This window comes from Plectropomus leopardus, chromosome 12 (assembly GCF_008729295.1).
Source record: "Plectropomus leopardus isolate mb chromosome 12, YSFRI_Pleo_2.0, whole genome shotgun sequence".
Lineage (NCBI taxonomy): Eukaryota > Metazoa > Chordata > Actinopteri > Perciformes > Serranidae > Plectropomus > Plectropomus leopardus.
The window spans coordinates 25,747,097-25,766,608 of record NC_056474.1 but is presented as its reverse complement, the minus strand read 5'-3'; the positions used below and the strand labels follow the sequence as shown (position 1 = coordinate 25,766,608).

General features: G+C 38.5%; 1 protein-coding gene across 1 annotated transcript in view; it reads left to right on the top strand.

Annotated features, from left to right (window-relative positions):
* LOC121951317 (disco-interacting protein 2 homolog C-like) overlaps positions 1-19,512 on the top strand; it is a 220,820-nt gene that overhangs the window by 139,607 nt on the left and 61,701 nt on the right. The window contains 3 exon segments of the mRNA XM_042497594.1: positions 11,812-11,967; positions 15,966-16,085; positions 17,952-18,149. Of these exon segments, the coding sequence (XP_042353528.1) occupies positions 11,812-11,967; positions 15,966-16,085; positions 17,952-18,149 (474 nt within the window).

Below are 19,512 nucleotides of genomic sequence, written 5' to 3'. Positions count from 1 at the left end.
GGGGGAAACATAAAGCAATATGAAGAGTTTGAGTTCGCTGGTCAGCAGTTTAACCTTTTATTGCCAAATAGGGAAGCATAAACAGAGTTCTGGCCAAAATAACAAACAAAATGGCCCTAAGGTAAAATGAAATCACAAACTGAACAAAGATACGCAAAAAACCCCCCAGAAAATTAACAAAAATTGGCAGCTCTCACTTACTGAAAATAAAATAAAAAATGTATATTAGACTAAAAATCCCCACTACATCACATCATGTTGTACATTTCTCAACTGGCCTGAAGTTTCAGCGAGTCCTTTCTTTATGTTTATCACAGAGGAAATCCTCAACGTGTGCACGTGTGTGAGTTATAGCCCTGTTTCTCATTTCCTCACTCAAGACCAAAGCAGCAGTTTGCGTGTGTTTTCCGTGTATGTGTGTTAATACTTAAGGGAGATTGTTTTCCGTGCAGCCTCGTTTTTTATTCAGCTCTTATCAGAACTGCTCGGCCTGCTCGTGCAGATAACTTTTTGTTCCGTCTCCCCAATCTGTCGTCCCTCCTTTCATCCCTTTCATTGGATCGTTGTAGACAATGTGGTTGTTGTGGTTGACTTTTGGCCAAGTTTAGTTTCAATAGAGCACACTGTGTTTGTGTCACCGGGTGCCTCTTTTGTTTCAGATAACAGCACTAAGTGCTTGTTTACGCTGCTCCTGTTGCTCTGTGATTATTGAAAACCGTTCAGAGACATGTGGTGCTCTTTTGATGAAAGTTTAAATATTTTTAATCTCAAGCACCTGAAAGCACAAAGACAAAGTAACTTCTCTGTTTCTTTCTCAGATCAGTTGATTTGGCCCTTTGTATATTAATTGATTTCATTTTAATGTCAGATTTTAGATTGTCTTTTTACAACTAGCTCTACAGTATATCAGTAAATTATTGTATAATTAGAGCTTTTACTTTATCTTTGCTTCCTTCTTTTTCTCATTTTATTACACCTTGGAAAGAAGGCAGCACAAAAACAGCCATGAATATAAAACAAACTTGGAATTGAATTGCTACAAAGGGTTAAAAAAAATATTCACATAAAAAGTGCATGGAGATATTCCATCTTCCAAAGCTGTCCAAATTAAGTAACGGCAAAAAATTAGAAATACAAGAATTGACTGAGATTGCTATTTATAAGAGCCTTTGAAATCATTGTCACTTCACCAAAAATAACCACCTCTGACCTTTTACATTGTTCCAGTGTGAGAAGACAGTTTATTTAAAAGTTTTTCTTTTCCCTGAGTCCACCATCATCTGTGGAACATCTGTGAAAGTGCAGGCCTTGTTTGGATGTCAACGCAGATATGTATACAGGTGAAGATAAACCAGCCAAAAGAGAGACTTAAACTTGAGTCAGCTAGTTGTACCAGTTGTTAGCTACACCCAATATTTTAAGGCATTTCTACAGAACAAGACAATCTAGTAAAGGTACCAAAAAAAAGTTGTTTCCTTCCCTGAAAAGAGAAACAATGTCATTACAAATGTGACACATGGTTTTTATATGTAATTTAAAAGACAGATAATGATCTATACTAATACTTAAACAGTAATAATAATAATAATTTTGAATACTTTGAAAGTCAAGGTAGGTTAGCTGGTAGTTATCTGCTAAACTAAAGTGTTTATATATATATACATTTTATTTTTTTAAAGGGACAGTTTACCACAAAATTGAAAATACATCTTTTTACACTTACCTGTAGTGCTATTTTTATATCTAGATTGTTTAGATGTGAGTTTCTGAGCGTGAAAATATTGGCTGTAGAGATATCTGCCTTCTGTTCAATATAATTACACTAGATGGCACTCGGATTGTGGTGCTCAACGTACCAAAAAGTACATTTAAAAAATTGAACAGCATTTTCTCTTTCCTGTAATCATGACCCAGTTACTATATAATCCAATAATGCCAATAATGTTTACATCTCACATTTTCACAAGCACGAGCCTCTCATCCATGAGTAGATGCACTCTTCCTAGCACTTCTTCATAATTATACAGCTGGCAGATGTAGTTTAGTTGAAAGAAAATAGGTCCTACTTGAAAGTATTCACAACAAGGTCTGTGGATAATTTTAAGTAGCTGAGTTGTGATTTTAAGAAAGAGATATTGCTGTTAATTTTTTTTTCAGATGTTTTCAAGAAGAACAAATATGTATTTTTGGTGTTGGGGTAAACTGCTCCTTTAAGAATATATAACTGCACTGTGCAAAGAGACAAAACTGCAGTGCTCTTAAAGTGAGATTCCTGAATGTCACAGGACTTAACACAACTTTTCAAGATTCCCCTCCCTTCTTGTTCCTCACATGCAGGCCTTTTAACCCACCTCTCCTTGAGGAGGAGGAGGAGGGCATTGCCAGCTGGCTTGGTAGAGAATGGAAACTCTGGGCTACAGCGCTCCGGTAAGTTGAGATCGGAGCATGGCTGACAGAGAGAAGAAGCAGGGTCAGTCTCCTGCCATCCCTCTCACAGCTCACGGCAGGGATGTCGAATTTTTCCCCTTATAAGCTGCAGTGACTCTTTTCCCTCAGTGTCCTCCGTCATGTGCTTGCTGTTAGAGTTGTGCCTCTCGTTGGTTGCTTCGTGATAATTAAATAAGCCCTGTTGTGAAAGTGCAGAAGAAAGTATGTCAATGCTAACCTCACTAGCATTGAGCGTTGTTGTAGATGCATGAAAGTATTGTGTTGTTGTATGGATTATAACAAAAAAGCTGGTGCTCACAGCTTTTTAGAGTGTATATTGTTGATGATGAGAATCAACAATGCTTATAAGCAGGGCTAGATTGCAGCTTTTTCTCTTTTCAAGGTTACTCTGTTTGGTGTTGTTTATTGATTTGGCTAATTATGCAGCATGTTTTAAGTTGTTTGCTCAGCCACAGGCAATCTGCTTTCAAAAACGGCTTTTCATCTAAGCCAGAAAGCAGATGGTGGAGGAATGTAGGCTGAGTGCCTAGCCCTTAGTTTTGCCTTTTTGTAATGCAGTATTCCTCAAATCTGCTACCTGGAATCATAAATACTGCATCATAGAGTGTAACGATTCCTTTTGTCTGGTGGAAAAAAAGGTCCTCATTAACAGTCAGACTTTAAAAGCGAACTTGAATAATATTGGTTCACTGCGCACAAGAGGTACAACCTGAAGACTCCATCAGTCAACTGGCTGCTTGGCATGTGAAAAGACAGCAGCTGACTCTCTCATTTACTGGAGTGGCTCCCTCCACTTCTCTTAGATTGCTTGAGAATACAAAGCAATCCACACTGTGGTGAACAATGAGCATACAGTTAAAGAAAAGGCTGAATACTGGACCTTTTAATCAGCCATTCATCACTCTCAGAAAAATAAATATACCCTGAATCCATTAACACTGTGTTGGAAGTGTTCCCATATTCAATGTAATTAAGGCTGGAGTCTGGATGAGGTCCACTGGGATTGCAGTGTAGCTCTGCCTCCCTGTCAGGGCTGTATATCTGTCAGGGGAATACTGTGAGGTCTCTTAGGAGTAAAGGTTCAGCATCTTCCTGGATGCTATTCATCAGGTGTCTGGTAACGCTGGTGTGAGGGCAGTTTTTCGCTGTTGATTGTGTTTTTTTTTCCCTATGAGCTGTCTTGACTGTAGTAGCTTTATAAAGTTCAACTCATTCTCTTGGGTAAAGCTGTTTGACATTGCATCAAGTTAGGCCACTTAGTCTGCATAGTATCTTAGTTTTGACTCATGTTCCAATGAATTAGTGTAAGTTGAATCTTTTTTGTGAGGATAGGCTGTACCCACAGCAGGACAGGAATACTTTAATGAGGGTTTATTTGAACATAAGCAGTTTTCTCATATGAATTCCATAGAATGTGCAGAGAATAATGTCGCGAAAACCCAGAGTGTCTCTTTCACACATGAAGCACATGACAGTCTGTGGATTGCTCCCTGTGAGTTGGGAGAGAGTTTCTCTAAGTGAAAGAGTTCAAGTATCTTGAGGTCTTGGTGCGGTTAGAGATGTATCGGGCAAGTCCAACTGGTAGGAGGCCTCGGGGCAGACCCAGAACATGCCAAAAGGATAATATATGACATCTGGCCTGGAAACAACTCGAGATCCTCCAGGAGGAGCTGGAAAGCTTGCTGAGGAGAGGGGACGTCTGGAGTACTTTGCTTAGCCTGCTGCCTCCATGATCTGGCTCCGGATAAGCAAATACAAATAGATGGATGAATGGAGAAGCCTTGTCACATACTGGAAATAATTTGGTTTAGGTGAGGGGTAACACTTGTGTTGAGTGTGCAGGAGGCAAAAAATAAACTGCTGAAATGAGTGTGCTTTGTTTGTAAAGTGGTCATAAACAACAATGGCAAGGGTCTCTTCCCATTTTTTAAATTGTTCTTGCAATTTTAGCTCTTACGAAAAGAAGTTCATTTACGTCCTTCTGTAAATGTTGTTCTTTAGCTTCAGCTATTTGTATTCTTTAGGTTTTTGTGCCTCCTGCATGATAGAAAAGCCACGCCCCACTCTCTTGCTGAGAGTTCTCTGAATAATGACCTGCTCTGTTCACACATGGGCTCAATCGCATATTACACTGACATTGTACAAAGGAGCTGCAAGAGTAAAGTCTGCTTAATGTGTGGTGCAACTGATTTGGACCTTGGTGATTTAACATTCAGCTCCTAATGTAAGGTAATGTCAAGATAAGTTCAGGGTTGCAGTGCATGTGTGAAAGAGACTATAGATTACAACATCACAGCAGGTGATTCTCATCCAATTTACGTCTCGCCCGGTTCACTACTGACTTAATGTTCCAGTACACCATAAACCTAAGCTCATTAAACTGTATCACAATGTCAGAAACTTCCATCAGCTCCAACCTACACAGACTCATGTGCCTCTTCTGTGCACCTAGTTGTCCAAAATTTTTGTTAAACACACACTGAAAACCACATGACAGCCACATCACCTTTCCTAAATGACAACTTTATGTATTCTAGCACTTTATTATAGTAAATAGAAACATGACCTGAGCATAGTCCACCTGTCAGCCTATTCTTACTATACAGAAACTGTTGCATAAACTTAAATAACATCAGAACTTGTTATGCCAACATAAACATCTCTACCAATATAAAGGTGAGGTAAGGTACGCTTATTTGTAAGGCAATCCAAAGTGCTTTACATAAGCCTTTTCAAAAAGGCAAGTAATAACACAAGGCAAAGTCATGTCAGAGTCCAGCTGTTATAGGTGTGGAGATGCCAAGTTTGATTGAAAAACTATCTAGTATAGTATTATTACTGGCCAAATACTAGACAAGTCTATCGTCTTTAAACCTAATGTAGCTGCATTTGTGCCAAAAGTTAACATTGTCACATCATGACTTCTTTGTGTTGTTCTAAAGCGAAGTTACTTTGAAGGACTTGTTGCCTACCAAACACTTGTTTTGGAAAAAGACTGTCTGAAGATACAAAAAACTTTCAGACTACACCTTTTGGGAAAGTTCCCAATGAGATTCTTGAACTCTAAACAGTGCACAGTTGACATCCATAAAGCCTTTTCTCTTGTTAAAGTGAAACAGATGCAGAACAGAAATCCCACATTTGTAAAGCGCAGTAAACATGTTTTAGAAAGTCTATTTGAGGTCCGCATCAACAGTGACAGTGTTAACTCCTGTCTGTTTGACGGAAGATTTGGACTCAGGTCTCAAACTTTAGCTCTTCTAAGTACTTTAAGGATTCCTTGTCCATTCTGACTTAAAAATTAAGAATGAAAAATTCATTCAGGACTTCATTTAAGAATGAATTTAATTAAGGTCAGAAAAATATCACCTTATTGGTCATTAACAATGATATTTTGTAAAAAAAAATAAAATAAAATAAAATAAAAAACTATATGCACATAAACACCACCACTGCCTCCTCCCTGCAGCTCTTTGTGGTGGTATTGAGTTTTCACACGACTAACTACTTTTCTGCTCAAATGTTGATGTTTTTCTGCAGATTACAGTCATAATTTGCCTGCTTGCTTGCCTTGATTAGTCGACTTCAGTTCGACCTTTCAGCCAAAGTATCTTTAACCATAGAGCCACTTTTGAACCCTCCTTGACCCACTGGAGGAGGTAGAGGTGTACCGGCCCTGAATCAGTCTCTGCGGCCGGCCTGATTGGTATTCCAGCAGCGAAGGCGGCATTCATCATCATCATCTTCCTCCTCCTCAGCCCTGGCTGATATTTCTCCCTGTCACACATCATCATAAATACATTCTGATGAGGTCACTGGACACTCACACACACATTCCCTGGCAGATAAACAACATGCGACTTCATAGAGTGCATGTCTAGTTCAGTGTAGCTCAAACAGACAGCCCAGATGTTGCAGAGACAGAATGTACAGCGTGCTACAGTAATTAGCATGCCTGTGCTGTATGCTGCAGTATTGATATGCAGTCCATGTCTGGATAAAGAATTCTGTTTGGTCTCGCTGGCTTTGGCTCGGTGCTTTGCTGGGAATCATCTCCCTCTACCTCTCTCTTCCCTTGTTTCTTTGTCCTTCCACAGTATATCTTTCTTTTTTTGACACTCTCAGCTCTTCAGTTTAGCCTTAGTCAGAGCTATTGGCATGAATGGATGGAAAAGACGTGACATGAATAGATCATGATAAACCTTTCCAGAAGCATCTGTTAATAGGATGCATCTGGCTCAAAAGTACGCTAAATCATATAGCTATAGACAAAACAAATGCAGTCAGGAAGTCAGGAAGTGTAGTGTATATGTTTATTTTTCTCTCAGAGAGAACAAGCGATGATGAAATATTAAGTAAGAGGGAGACTGAGAGCAAAATCGTCTTTGTTCTAACGCTGGCAGTTTGTGGGTTTTGTTTCTTTGAATACTCAACATGTTTAATTCAGTTCAATATGTATAAGTGGAGAGTGAAAATAATAGAAATATAGTGAGTAAGGAAAGTTTTAATGCGTCTTAGTGATAAAATGTATGGCCAAAAGTATATGGACATGACTTTCCATATCCTTTTGTGTACTTTTGGTCTGGAGCTCTATTGCACAGTTTGGGCCCATCAGTATCAATACAGGGAAATTTTAATGCAACAATATATAGACAATAGTTTTCCTCCACCTTTGTTGCTAAAGTTTGGGGATGCCCTGTACTTTTACAGAATGACAGTGTCCATGTAAACCCAGCTTTAAAGAAATTGTTTTTCCACAGTGTCATGGAAGAAGTTGACTGATCTGCACAGAGCCCTGACCTCAACCCCACCCAGGAAGCTTTAGGATGACCTTGAAGTTTACTGTAAGCTAGACTTTATAACCCAACATTAGTGCTGGATCTATAATAATCACGGCAAATCCCTGCAGCTAGGTCCATCATGTGGTGGAAAGACTGAAACCAGAAGAGTGGTGGCTGTTAAAACATCAGGTTAATGGACAGCATTATAGACATAATTTCTAATATTCTGCACTCCTAGTGTATGTCAATAATTTCTCAAAGAGAAATTAATATCCATTAATTTTAACATTTGAAAAAATAAGGTTTTTAAAGAAATCACAAGTGGATTCATTGGCAGCCTGATGACAGAATGGTTTCTTTGTAAACATGAGCAGCACTTCAGAATAAAAGCATGCAAATGTAACTTGCTCTGCTGCCTTTTCACTGCAGGAACCCTCCTGCTGTGACATGCGGAGGGCTGAAGTAGTTTGGTTCCCTTTATCTTTTGGTCCTTGACTTAAGCAGAGGAGCTCCCTGAGGAAAGCTGAGGGGAAATAAGGGAGTGGAGAGGCAAGGCATCAAGATTCCAGATTCCTCTTTTAAATCATCTTAAGTGGCGACCTCTCTTGGCATCCAATTCTTTGAGGTTTCAGACGCAGCATAAAGAAAAGAGGCACACACTCCACGCTTGGTTTCCAATGCAATCATGTGAAAAATTTTGATCTCTAAAATGTTAGCTTTTCCGGACTTCAGTGGGTTATCTTTGTTGTAAATACCTTGCACTCATTCTTTTCCCACTACTTCTTATTCATTCATACATAAATGCATGAGTATTTATACATGTGAAGAGGTTCATCTTGTCGTTGATTGACCTTTCTTTATCTCATCTTTGGAAATTGTGGTTGTTTATCATGCATATTTTACATTATGCAGGTGGTTTTCAAGTTAGTGATTTAGTATCAACAGACTGTTGTTTGAATACTTGATTATTTCAAAACCCCACTCTGCAAAAGTGCTTTTTAGCAAGACACATCTTCATATATATTATTGTGTCTCGTGAAAAACTGAACTCATGCAACACCTTTTAAAACTGTCCAAGGAAAATCCTTTTTGGCGTCAGATACCTACAGTTGCAACAGGCTTCTCATGACTTGGAATTTCAACATATCATTGACACTAGTGGTTCTCAACCTTTCTCATACCACTCCTTAATCGATGCACATTAGGTCACGGACCCACATTCAATAAGATTTCACTTTGAGGACTTCCATCTGAAAATATTTTGGTCGTAAAATATGATTAAGACCAGAATTGTATAGTTGTCAACTAAAGTTGCAGAGAAAATTAACAAAGTGAAGGAAGTGAAACCTATGATCAGGGTTGTCCCTCTTATGGCCCTTACTCACACTGAGCTCACTTCTACAGAAAATTACATAGTAAAAATAGACTATTTCTCATTTTTCTGGGGATCCCCTGGAGCTTCCTTAAGGACCCTTGGGCGTCCCCAGACCCCTGTTTGAGAGCCACTGATCTACACCACTTCCTGCTGTGGTAATGTAAAATGAAACCTCACATTTTCCATTTGAAGCTATTTTCCGTCCTCATGAGCTCTCTGGTTGTTCTACATCTGAACCTCTGACCTCCAGGGATCAATTAAGCAGCAGTTAGAAAGAGTTTCTCAAATGCCCAAAGTCCCTTAAAGGGAAAACCACCCAAATTAAAAATTCCAATATGTAATTTCCATGGCTGAGGAAAGTTCAATCAGTATTTGTGAACATGAGCTACTCTCTCTCAAAGCCAGAAACTAGAGAAGTAAGTCTCAAACTGGTGAGTCATCAAGTAAAGTCCTGAGCTGCTCCATTGACAATGAACAGGAGCCTGATTTTGTTGACCCACAAATAGTTTGTTTTATTTTATTTATTTTTTATATACTCAAATGGACTTTATTTGTATTTGTAGCTGTAAAACCAAAAATATACCCATGTTCTTAGACTGTCCCCGTGAGAGCTCTCAGTATCATCTAATTTAATATATCTTGTCAAATTCATTGTCCATGGAGCAGCTCCAAACTTTAGACTCTATGACATCACAAATTTGAGTTTTATGACACCAGTTTTTGGATTTGGAGGCACATTGTTTATGTTACTGGTATTTTTGACTGTCTTAGACCACAGAAATAACATGTATGAACTTTGAAAATGGGTGTAGTTCTCCTTTAAAGACATGGTGGACCATTGAGAGCCCTGCAACCCTGTAACCTGAGCATGTAAGACCAATATACACGCCGACATGTTCTATAGAACTGAATTGATTGAGAACTCAGTGAACGCAAAGGGACAGTAAACGACACAGCAGGCTCCATCGACACACTAGATTCAACACACATCTTTCCCCCCGCATCATTTCATGCTTCGACCACTCAAAGTAAAGATTCCCTCGGGCAGAACAGTAAACACTGTTTGATGTTGTTGAACAGCAGCTGAGCCTCTTGAAAAGAGGTAAATGTGAAAAATTTGAGGCATGGTGGAAGCTTTGAAACATCAGGCGCAGCAGATAGGCTGAAACACAATCTACAAATGTGGCACAAAATACGGGGGAGAAATGAGCTAAAAAGAAATGTTAAGGTGTGGGTGTTGATGGAAATGGAGACGTTTGTGAGTTGCAGTGCTGGTTCTGGTGCTTTTTGGTGTATGTTTGAAGTGTGACAGATCACTAAAGCTGGAACATCATTTTCCTGAAGTTTTGTTGCAGGATGTCAGTGATAGAAAACAAACATGACATACTTGTGAGTTTTTTAATTTCCTTGTTCTAACTTCAATTTAGCAGTTTGTTTCTTAATTCTGCCCGTATAAATCATTTGATAAATATACAAATGTGAAGTGGAATTCATCATCAGGCAGCTGTTTTGCAGCCATTTTAGTTAACTTGCTGTGCATTAGCATTTATTATTCATAAGTCTGAGAATAAATAATAAATAACTGTATCTAGAGAAATATACTTCAATTAGGCTGCATACTGAAGTTGCTTTAATTGTTAAAGTTAATAACTTTCTGTTTTGTTGTGCTCTTTTGTCATCCTTAGTTTTCTATCATTGGACACATCAATTTCATTTTAATCCAACTTTATATTTAATCAGAATCAAGTTCTCTTTTGAAGTTACCGAGCTTAAAACACCACTTAGTTAACATCCATTTAATCAGCACAATGTTTCTCATCATTTTTGCCCTCAGACTAGTTTGCCAAAAATAAATTTCAACCCTTACAGTTTGTTTGACACTTCCACTGCTTTAAGCAAAACATATAAACTGAGACTTTAACACCTCAACTCCAAACAGAGTGCACATTTAATTGACATTTAAAGCGAAACATGGCAAGGCATTTATGATCAACACGTTAGTGCAGTAGTTTCTCAAACATCAGAGAACTACAAACAAAATATTCTGTGACGATGGATTCAACAGTTTACTGGCACTGGCAAAATGATATAGACTAAATATCCAAACCTTCAAAGCCGAGGAGGAATTGTAATTAATTGTGAACCCATATCTCATATGAATTATTTATGGACATACTTACTGCCATTTTAGAATCTCTGTAAGAAAAGGAGTTAAATATTTGGCACAAAAAATGTATTATAATGAAACAAAGTGTTAAATGGCTGAATGTGTATAAATGTGGTTCAGCTGGCAAAATATTTACTAAAATGTAGATTTTTAAGATCTCATATTCTCGAAGCATATACAAAAACAAAGGGGATGTCTTTTTAAAATACAGAGACATGTTAATAATAAATAATGATTAATTATTTTAATTCTAGATTTATTTGCTTTTAGCAGTATTTATGGCCTTGTCTGTCCGAAAAGCTCCATGTGTGCAGCAGACTCCTAGTAACAGAAATTTGGTGGCGAAAGATCAGGTACAGCAACAACTTGCATAGCCTTTTTGCTTTACACAAAACGGGTGCTGACATAATTTTTGGCTTGTGCAACTAAACAACAGAGACACTACAGCAAGCATAAACCCAGCTTTGCAGTTTGATGGAAATTTTAACTGACACCTGATTTCTCCGTGGTACTTACACTTCAACTGACACTTCAGCTGCTTTCAATACCTCAAATGTTTGCGACCTTTACAGTACAAGTCAGCTGTTGCTTGAAGTGACACCTAGTTTTCAGCACTTACATTTCAACTGCTTTCAGAATATACTCTTCAAAATACACCTCAACTTTGGCCATGCAGCTCAACTGAAACTTTTGCTCATCTTACACTGCAACTGACACTTCAACCCCTTTCATTGCTTTAATTTCAGTTGACACTTCAACTACTTTAAGTGACTCTGCTTTAACCGTTTTTGCCAAATGACAATTCAGAAGACAGTTGCCTTTTCTAATGTTCTTATTTATCTTGTGGTTTAAATTCCTTGTTATGATTGTTCTGTATTACAACAGTGAGACGTCTATTTGAACCATAACTACATACATCCTGGTCCTGATTGTAAGAGTCCGCATTAAAAATGTCTAAGTGGCAGGATGTGTGGGGGTGTGGGGGAACTAACTAGGCCTTTGCTTCACTCCTTGATTCCCCCCGTTTTCTCACATCCCAGAGAACCACTCTGCCCCTCCAGATGTCACCGGCTACACCAACAACACCGCCAACACCTCTGACGGGATCCAGGTGGAGAGAGCCCCAGGCGGCGGCACCGCGACCCAGAGACAGACGCCCAAGTACGGCAACGCTGAGCTAATGGAGACCGGAGACGGTGAGTGAGGGCCTGGGATATGATCTGGGGAGAAGAGATCGGAGGTGTCAGAGATAATTGTAGTGACAATATAAAAAATAGAGGTGGGGGTTGTGGGGTAGCTAAGATTACCAGTGTCACCATTTATGTTCCTGAGGTATGATGTTGAGTAATGGCAAGAACAGTGTTTTTTCAGAACATTATGATGTCACAGTGAAGCTAACCTTTGACCTTTGACTTTTCTGATATAAAATGTTATCACTTAATCATTTTATCCGATTAGACATTTTTTGTGAATTTCTGTCATACTTACTGTATGAATTCTTGAGTTATGGCCAAAAGCATGTTTGGTAAGGTCACAGTGACCTTGACTTTCCACCTATGACCATCGAAATCCAATGAGTTCATCACTGAGCCCAAGTGGATGTTGTGATGGAGATTCCTTCAAGGCATTCTTGACATATTGCATTGACAAAAATGAGAAGGACGTATAGACGGACGTACAGATGGTCAAACAGATGAATGTACAGATGGACTTATGGACAGATGTACAGACAGACATATGGAAAACCCAAAAATGTAATATCTCTGGCCATGGCTATTGCTGACATGGAGGCATAAAAAAGTATGCCAAAATCAGGCTGAAGTAAGTTTTTGGAATATTGTCTTTAGATGAAACCAGGAACTGTGGTTCTAAAGTTAATAGGGCTCGAACAGCTGATTAAATTTGCAGACTTTATGCTTCGGAGAGCTGATTTAATCTGAGTACAACTCACTTCCTTTTTGTTTCTTCGCTGATTGTGACGTCTGGTGAGTGATTGGAGGACTTCAGAGTCGTGTAAAAGACATATTAAAGACCAGCTGTTTTGTTTGTTCTGGAGCCTCAGGTCTGACTCGGCAGTCTGACGTGATGGAAAATCACCAGCACATCAATGTGTGATGTGTTTTATTTTGTGGGAAAACATGAAAGCTTCAAATTTTGAGTCTGAATCAAAAAAAAAAAGAGTCACTGGGGCACTTTTAAACATGACAGGCCTCCTGCTGCTCTGATGTAAAATGTATTAATGTGTTTGTTTTTTTTCATGTGAAGAAATGCTAAGAGCATGTTTTGCAGTTTTTTAGGTCACATGAACTGTGAATTAAAAGTAAAACTTAAAAAAACAACTCATCAATATAAACTTGCATTTCATGAGTCTTCATCTGTATCTTTCTTCACCTATGCATAGTTTTTATTGGCGCTAATTACTCTTCATTTATTTGTTTAGAAATATTTGCTTCAACTTTTTTCCCTGCTTTTTAATCTCTTATGTCTTTATTTTAAATAATGTTTGGTCACATTATATAGCATCCAAATATGAAATGTTCTATACCGTATACAAATGAATTTCTATTATGAAATGATGCATATTTCAGAAAAATCGGACACATATTATTATATATGTTATATATATTTGTGTTCACTTTTGCGATGAAACTATATAGATTTTTTCATAACATCATAGTTTTTTTGCACAATTGCCCACTGATGTCTGAACAAAACAAAAAATGAGAGCCTCCAAAATCAGCCCTTTGTTGACTAATGTATCATCTGACAGTGTAGATTTTTCTGTAGACTCTTCAGAGATGACAAAGGACGTCAGTTTGCTGGTTCATAGTTTAATGTTTCTGTCTCTGGAGGGACATGAAGCTGCAGCAGACGGAGTTATTCATCAGACACCATGATCGATGCCGAAATGGACGAGATGTTGAAAACAGCTCAGAGCGAAGCAGATTGACGGATCAGGTGCCAGAGTTTACAGATGGGAGCTTATTGGGATGAGGCCCTCTTTTAAAACACGGAGAGGATTTAGTCATCTTTGTATTATATTGCTCACTATGAGTCTTGTGCATTTTGTTTTCAGAGATTTAGACTTAAATTTTTGAGGATTTAATGTTTCATTTATAGTCTGGGAGGGATTTCTTTTGCCCCATTTATCTTGTGTTTAGGGGATTTCACTCCTATTACTGACCTACAAAAAAATAACATTTGCAATTTATGATCACATTCACACTCAGTTTGCACCAGTAAAATGTATTTTATTTTTGATCAGATTCTAGCGATCATCAGTGTTATTTTTATGCTTCATGGCCAGAGGCATTATGTTTTCGGGTTGTCAGTCCGTCTGTCTTGTTCTCGTGAATGTCAAATCTAAAGAATACCTAGAAGGAATTTCTTGAAATTTGGCACAAACGTGCACTTGGACTCAAAAATGAAGGGTTTGCTGTTTAAAGGTCAAGGTCACTGTGACCTCAAAAAAACACGTTTCTAGACATAGCTCAAGAGTTCCTTTGCTAATTATGACAAAATTTCTCACAAATGTGTAACAAAATGATGGAGTGATATCAATTTCTATCCAAAAGGTCAAAGGTTGACTTCACCGTGGCATGGTAATGTTCTGCAAAAACCGTCTGGTAATTAATCATCATCATAAATCAGGAACAGAAGGGGAGACATTTGGTTAGATACTGAATTGATGGCACTAATCTTGGATATCCACCTTGAAACTGTGTTTAATGTAAAGATCTTCTGTGCCGCCAGGTAAAGAGGTTTGTGATGATGGTTTTAGAATTTGTAGCTTCTCTGCACCAACATCCGTATTTGAACATTGTCAACTGTCACGGCTACATATGAGTCTCGACAAACATGTGAACTGCAACTGCAACTTAACTGGTTGGCGCAGGCATGCAACTGCAAGGTGGTAATTGTGGTTACTGATTATTTTTTATTTTATTAGATTTTTTTGTTCAAAGCAGTTATTGTGCCTCCTTTTTAAAGCTGTTTTTGCTTCTTTGTTTTTTTGTTTTTTAGCACCTTGTCTCTTGCTCTTTGAGTATATCCTTTTTTATTATTATTATTATTTATTTGAAGTTTCAAGGCAATTTTTGTGATATACTAATTCTGATTTCTGCTTCATCTCACCCTGGCTACTTTAGCAGAAACTCCCAATATAAGACATTGTTGGTGGACATTAAAAAGTGTTCAGAATTTTAGAGCAGAAGCAATATTAGATATTAAATCAATACTGACATAAGTGGAGGCACCCAGTAGCTCACCTGCTGCATGCTGTTCCCTCTCTTTCTGCCTTTTACACAGCTGTCCTTTATTATAAAGGTAAAAGCCCATAAAACAATCTTAAAAAAAATACTGACATGAGTGAATGAGTCTTTACATTTTGTCAGGTGAAATAAGGCAGATACATGTCCATCAAAGTTGAAAATGTTTCTACTTAGTACTGACTTATTTTGCATTCAGTATGAAGACACTGTCTGAATGTTCAGATGTGAAACAGTCCAGCACTGAAGAATGAAAGAAAAAGAAAGAATTCATGTAAATGTGGCATGTCGCCTTTGTTTATTTAGTATGTGTTCAGCCACAAAGATTTCTTCACCGTGGCTTGGTGGAGACAAAAATAGAAAGCTCACCAGAGGACTGACTGAGGGACTCCTGACTGTTGCATCCAGAGACACACATACTCTGCCTCCACAGGATTTTACAGTGCACTGATTTCTTCGTTTGCCAACGTTCACTTGCGTCTTTGGCTCACCCAGCTGCCCCAAACAAGTCTGCCAAAACATCTATTTGCCTTCACATCTCAGCGCTTAGACTTCATCCCACCTCTCCGTCTTACAGCTACACACTCTATGGGTTTAAAATCAGCCCTGAATGAAAGAGCAATTTGTACCTCATCCCGTATGCCGTTTTCACGTCTCTGCCATCACAGAGTGTCATGTTCAGCGGCAGCTCTGCTGATTGCTCACTCGAGGACAGCGTGCTACTTTGATGTAGATTTAAAACTTGTGGATGTTTTTATGTGTCAGGGGTGCACTCAGGATATCGCTCAGTAGAAAGTGACGACTACTTCAACACGCGCACCTGTGAGAGCACAATAAGTAATTCGGTGTAGGACTTACATTAATGTGTGTGTGTGTGTGTGTGTGTGTGTGTGTGTGTGTGTGTGTGTGTGTGCGATCCTCTGCAGGTGTTCCAGTCAGCAGTAGAGTTTCAGCCAAAATCCAGCAACTTGTCAACACCCTGAAGAGACCCAAACGACCGCCGTTAAGAGAGTTCTTTGTGGACGACTTTGAGGAGCTTCTGGAGGGTAACAACTTCACTCCTTTTATTTTGAAAAATATTTGGAGCGAGGTCTGACAAGTCTTTTTCTAAAAAAATAGTTGTGCTCTTTTTGTTGTTTTCTCTCTTTTATGTCATACAACAGTATATCATTTTGTTTGGTGATTGGTTACTTATTGTGAAGCTGTAGGCAGGGGTAGAAGAAGTACTCAAATCTTGTGCTTAAGTTAAAGTAGCAATACCAGTGTTTATACTCTCAAGACCCAAACACACCACACCAACATCAGAGAACTGGCGACAAAAGCCATCTGCCACCGCCTCAAGTCATGGGACTTGGCCAAAAAGGTGCACATGAACCCATCAAACTGACTGTCAATATGCATGTACGTTCTGCGCCTGCGTGAGAGGAAATAAATGTCCATACCAGCAGACAGCAGTTGTCTGTAATCGTCATTCCAACAGGGAAACCGTGAGAACGTCTTGACGCTTGTTAGCCAGTTAGCACATTGAAAACACAATCAAGTGTTGAAAGAACAAATCATATTTACCGTGCGCCAGTGAGCAGTAACACAAACAAAAGAAAGCCTGCTTGGGCCGACTAGAGACAACTAGAGCGGACCAGGGCAGACATGTGCTAACCGTGCAGGACACCTCACACCGACTAGGGTTTGTCAGGGCCTAAGGAATATTTTACAACAAAGAAAAAAAAAGTGCTGAAACAGTGGCATTAACGTAGATTGAGAAGTTTGGAGTGTTTGCAAGTTTTTGAATTATACAGTAAATTATGTATACTAAAGATTTTGCTGACCATTTCTTAATGCACACTATACAATGTTAAATAATGGATATTTTTTCTGATATTCTGTTAATATAACATCTTTGAACACACTCATGAAATTTGTTTGAGTTTTGTCATCCATCACAGTGAGCATCAGCCTTCCACTCATTTTGCGGCTCACAATGTTTTTCAGTGGTAATTCCATTCAAGTGCAGATTGATTTCAAATGTCTGGACTACACAACAAAAATGTAACCTTGATAAAAATGAGACTTAATGTTCACTGGGATGGGTGCCAGATCTTATCCAGGTTCCATGAGTCACCAAATAGATTTTTCCACTGTGCATAGATAAATGGGAATCAATGGCTGCCTGACACAATAAACAGAATTGTCTAAGATCTGTAAAAAACTGTTTTACAGGACATGAAGGTCTTAAACACACAACCAGTGGAGTTCTCCTTTACAGTGTCACAGTTCTCTAAGTTTGGAAAAGGCTGATGACAATTACCATGCTGCTGCTTCTGTTAGTGGTATCAACAGCAAAAATGACGCCAGTAAAAATCAGATTTTTACACGTCATTGCACATTCCAGAAAGATTGAAGCATCAACCTTTACTTTATTTTGGTGCCTTGCACCTCATTTTTAGATGTTCAACATTAAACATTAAAAAGCAGTTAAAAAGCTGGGAAAAAATCCACACAACTGAATCACTCGAGCCAAATTTGTGAGCGTTTCACTCCCTAATGTCTACTGTGGCAAAGACAGAGACTAACTGATGAATATTTCTTTTTGTTTCCAGCATCAAGCAGAGCCAGAAGTTAATTCATAATTTAGGCATGAATAACAAACGTTGGAAAGACTGCGCTTGCTTTAGTGTGCCACAAAAATGATATCAACCTGATATTTTGCTTGATTAAAAGCTTGATTCCTTTCTATGATGAATCACTGTGATACACAATAATAACACATGGAATAAATGCTTATTTATTTTTTTCATGCCCGCTCTCATCATTAACATGAAGAAATGCACTCATAATTAGGAAAACATAAACTTGTTACCTACAAATATGAAACAAACAAACTGTCATTCTCCTCTTCTGTTCTCTTCCTCCAGTCCAGCAACCAGACCCCAACCAGCCCAAGGCAGAGGGGGCCCAGATGGTGGCCATGCGGGGTGAGCAGCTGGGTGTGGTAACCAACTGGCCCCCGTCACTGGAGGCGGCCCTGCAGAGGTGGGGCACCATCTCTCCGAAGGCCCCCTGTCTCACCACCAGGGACACCAACGGCAAGCCGCTCGATCTGCTTACCGTCGGTAAGCAGAGCCTCACCTCACACTGATCGGGTCAGGGGCCACATGGGGGTCACTAACGGATGGTTAAACATTATTTAGCTGTAAAAATCAATTGTCAGGAGTACTTTTGTAATTTTTTTCATGATATAAATGACTGGTAGCTTTAGGGGGCAACTGAAAGAGGGGTGGAAGTGGTGTTGAAATATTTCAATGTAAAGTCAGGTGTTACTTTTTTAATACTTAGACTATAGACATGATATGATTATAGATATGATAAACACAAGCATATTCTTCAAAATCTCACTTTTGCACTGAAGAAAAAAGCTAAAAATGAGGACAAATACAATAGCTTTTTCTAAATAACATGTATAAAGTTTTGGTTGAATTAGGATGTTTGTCATCAGAAAATAATGCCAGCTTTCACTTCTTGACAGTTTTCAATCTGTAGTTTTCAGTATATTTCTGTTTGTATAGTTTAATACATTTCTATAATATGAACTGGGGCTGTGTTTGATAATTAGTCTACAATAACAAAATATTTTGGATCACAAACATAAATCTAAACCTGCTTGTTTTGATCAGTGACCAACATTTAACAGCCAATAATGCATGTAAACATATCTGACAGCCCACACAACCCCAAATTAGTCATCACCATATAAAATTCTTAATGTAACATTACATACTGACCAATACCAAAAAATGTCTTGTATGTAGTAAAATATTAAATGTAGTATATTAATACAGCAGGTTTTTCCTCCGACCTTCTTCCTGTTTTTTCAGCACATATGTTTGCTCCCACAAACCGATTAACTGAAGCACCAAACAATGTTTAACACCCGCTGTTTGAACATAATTATTCTAATGGCAGCCAGACAGAGTGCTAAGCACATTAGCAAAGTGTGAAAAAGACACTTTCAAGAAAGCTGCTCTGCTACAGAGGGAGAGCACGTTTTTTGTTTGTTTTTTTATCCCAAAGGCCCAGATTTTCTGAATATATTTTTTAAATGAACATTTTTAGGAATATTTCCTGAGTGATTCACATGACAGTCGGTGGAGGTCATACTTGGGTTATTTTGAAAACTTTTGTACTGACAAGACTGGAAGCCTTCATTCCTATTTTATTGTTAAGCCATTTACTTGTATTTGTAGAAGTCTTGGCTACAATATGTGAGTTTTTTCAGTCTCCACTAATTCCACAACTTAAGTTTGGCAGAGATACAAACATCAGATACCACTAATACTTTCTTACTCAAATGAACTGAGGCTACATTCAAACTTCTGCATAATATGCCATTGAATAAAGCTGTCACAGAGCTACACCAGAGCTGACATGCCAAAGAGTAATAACACATCAGGGCCACCATGGCTATGGAGACCATAA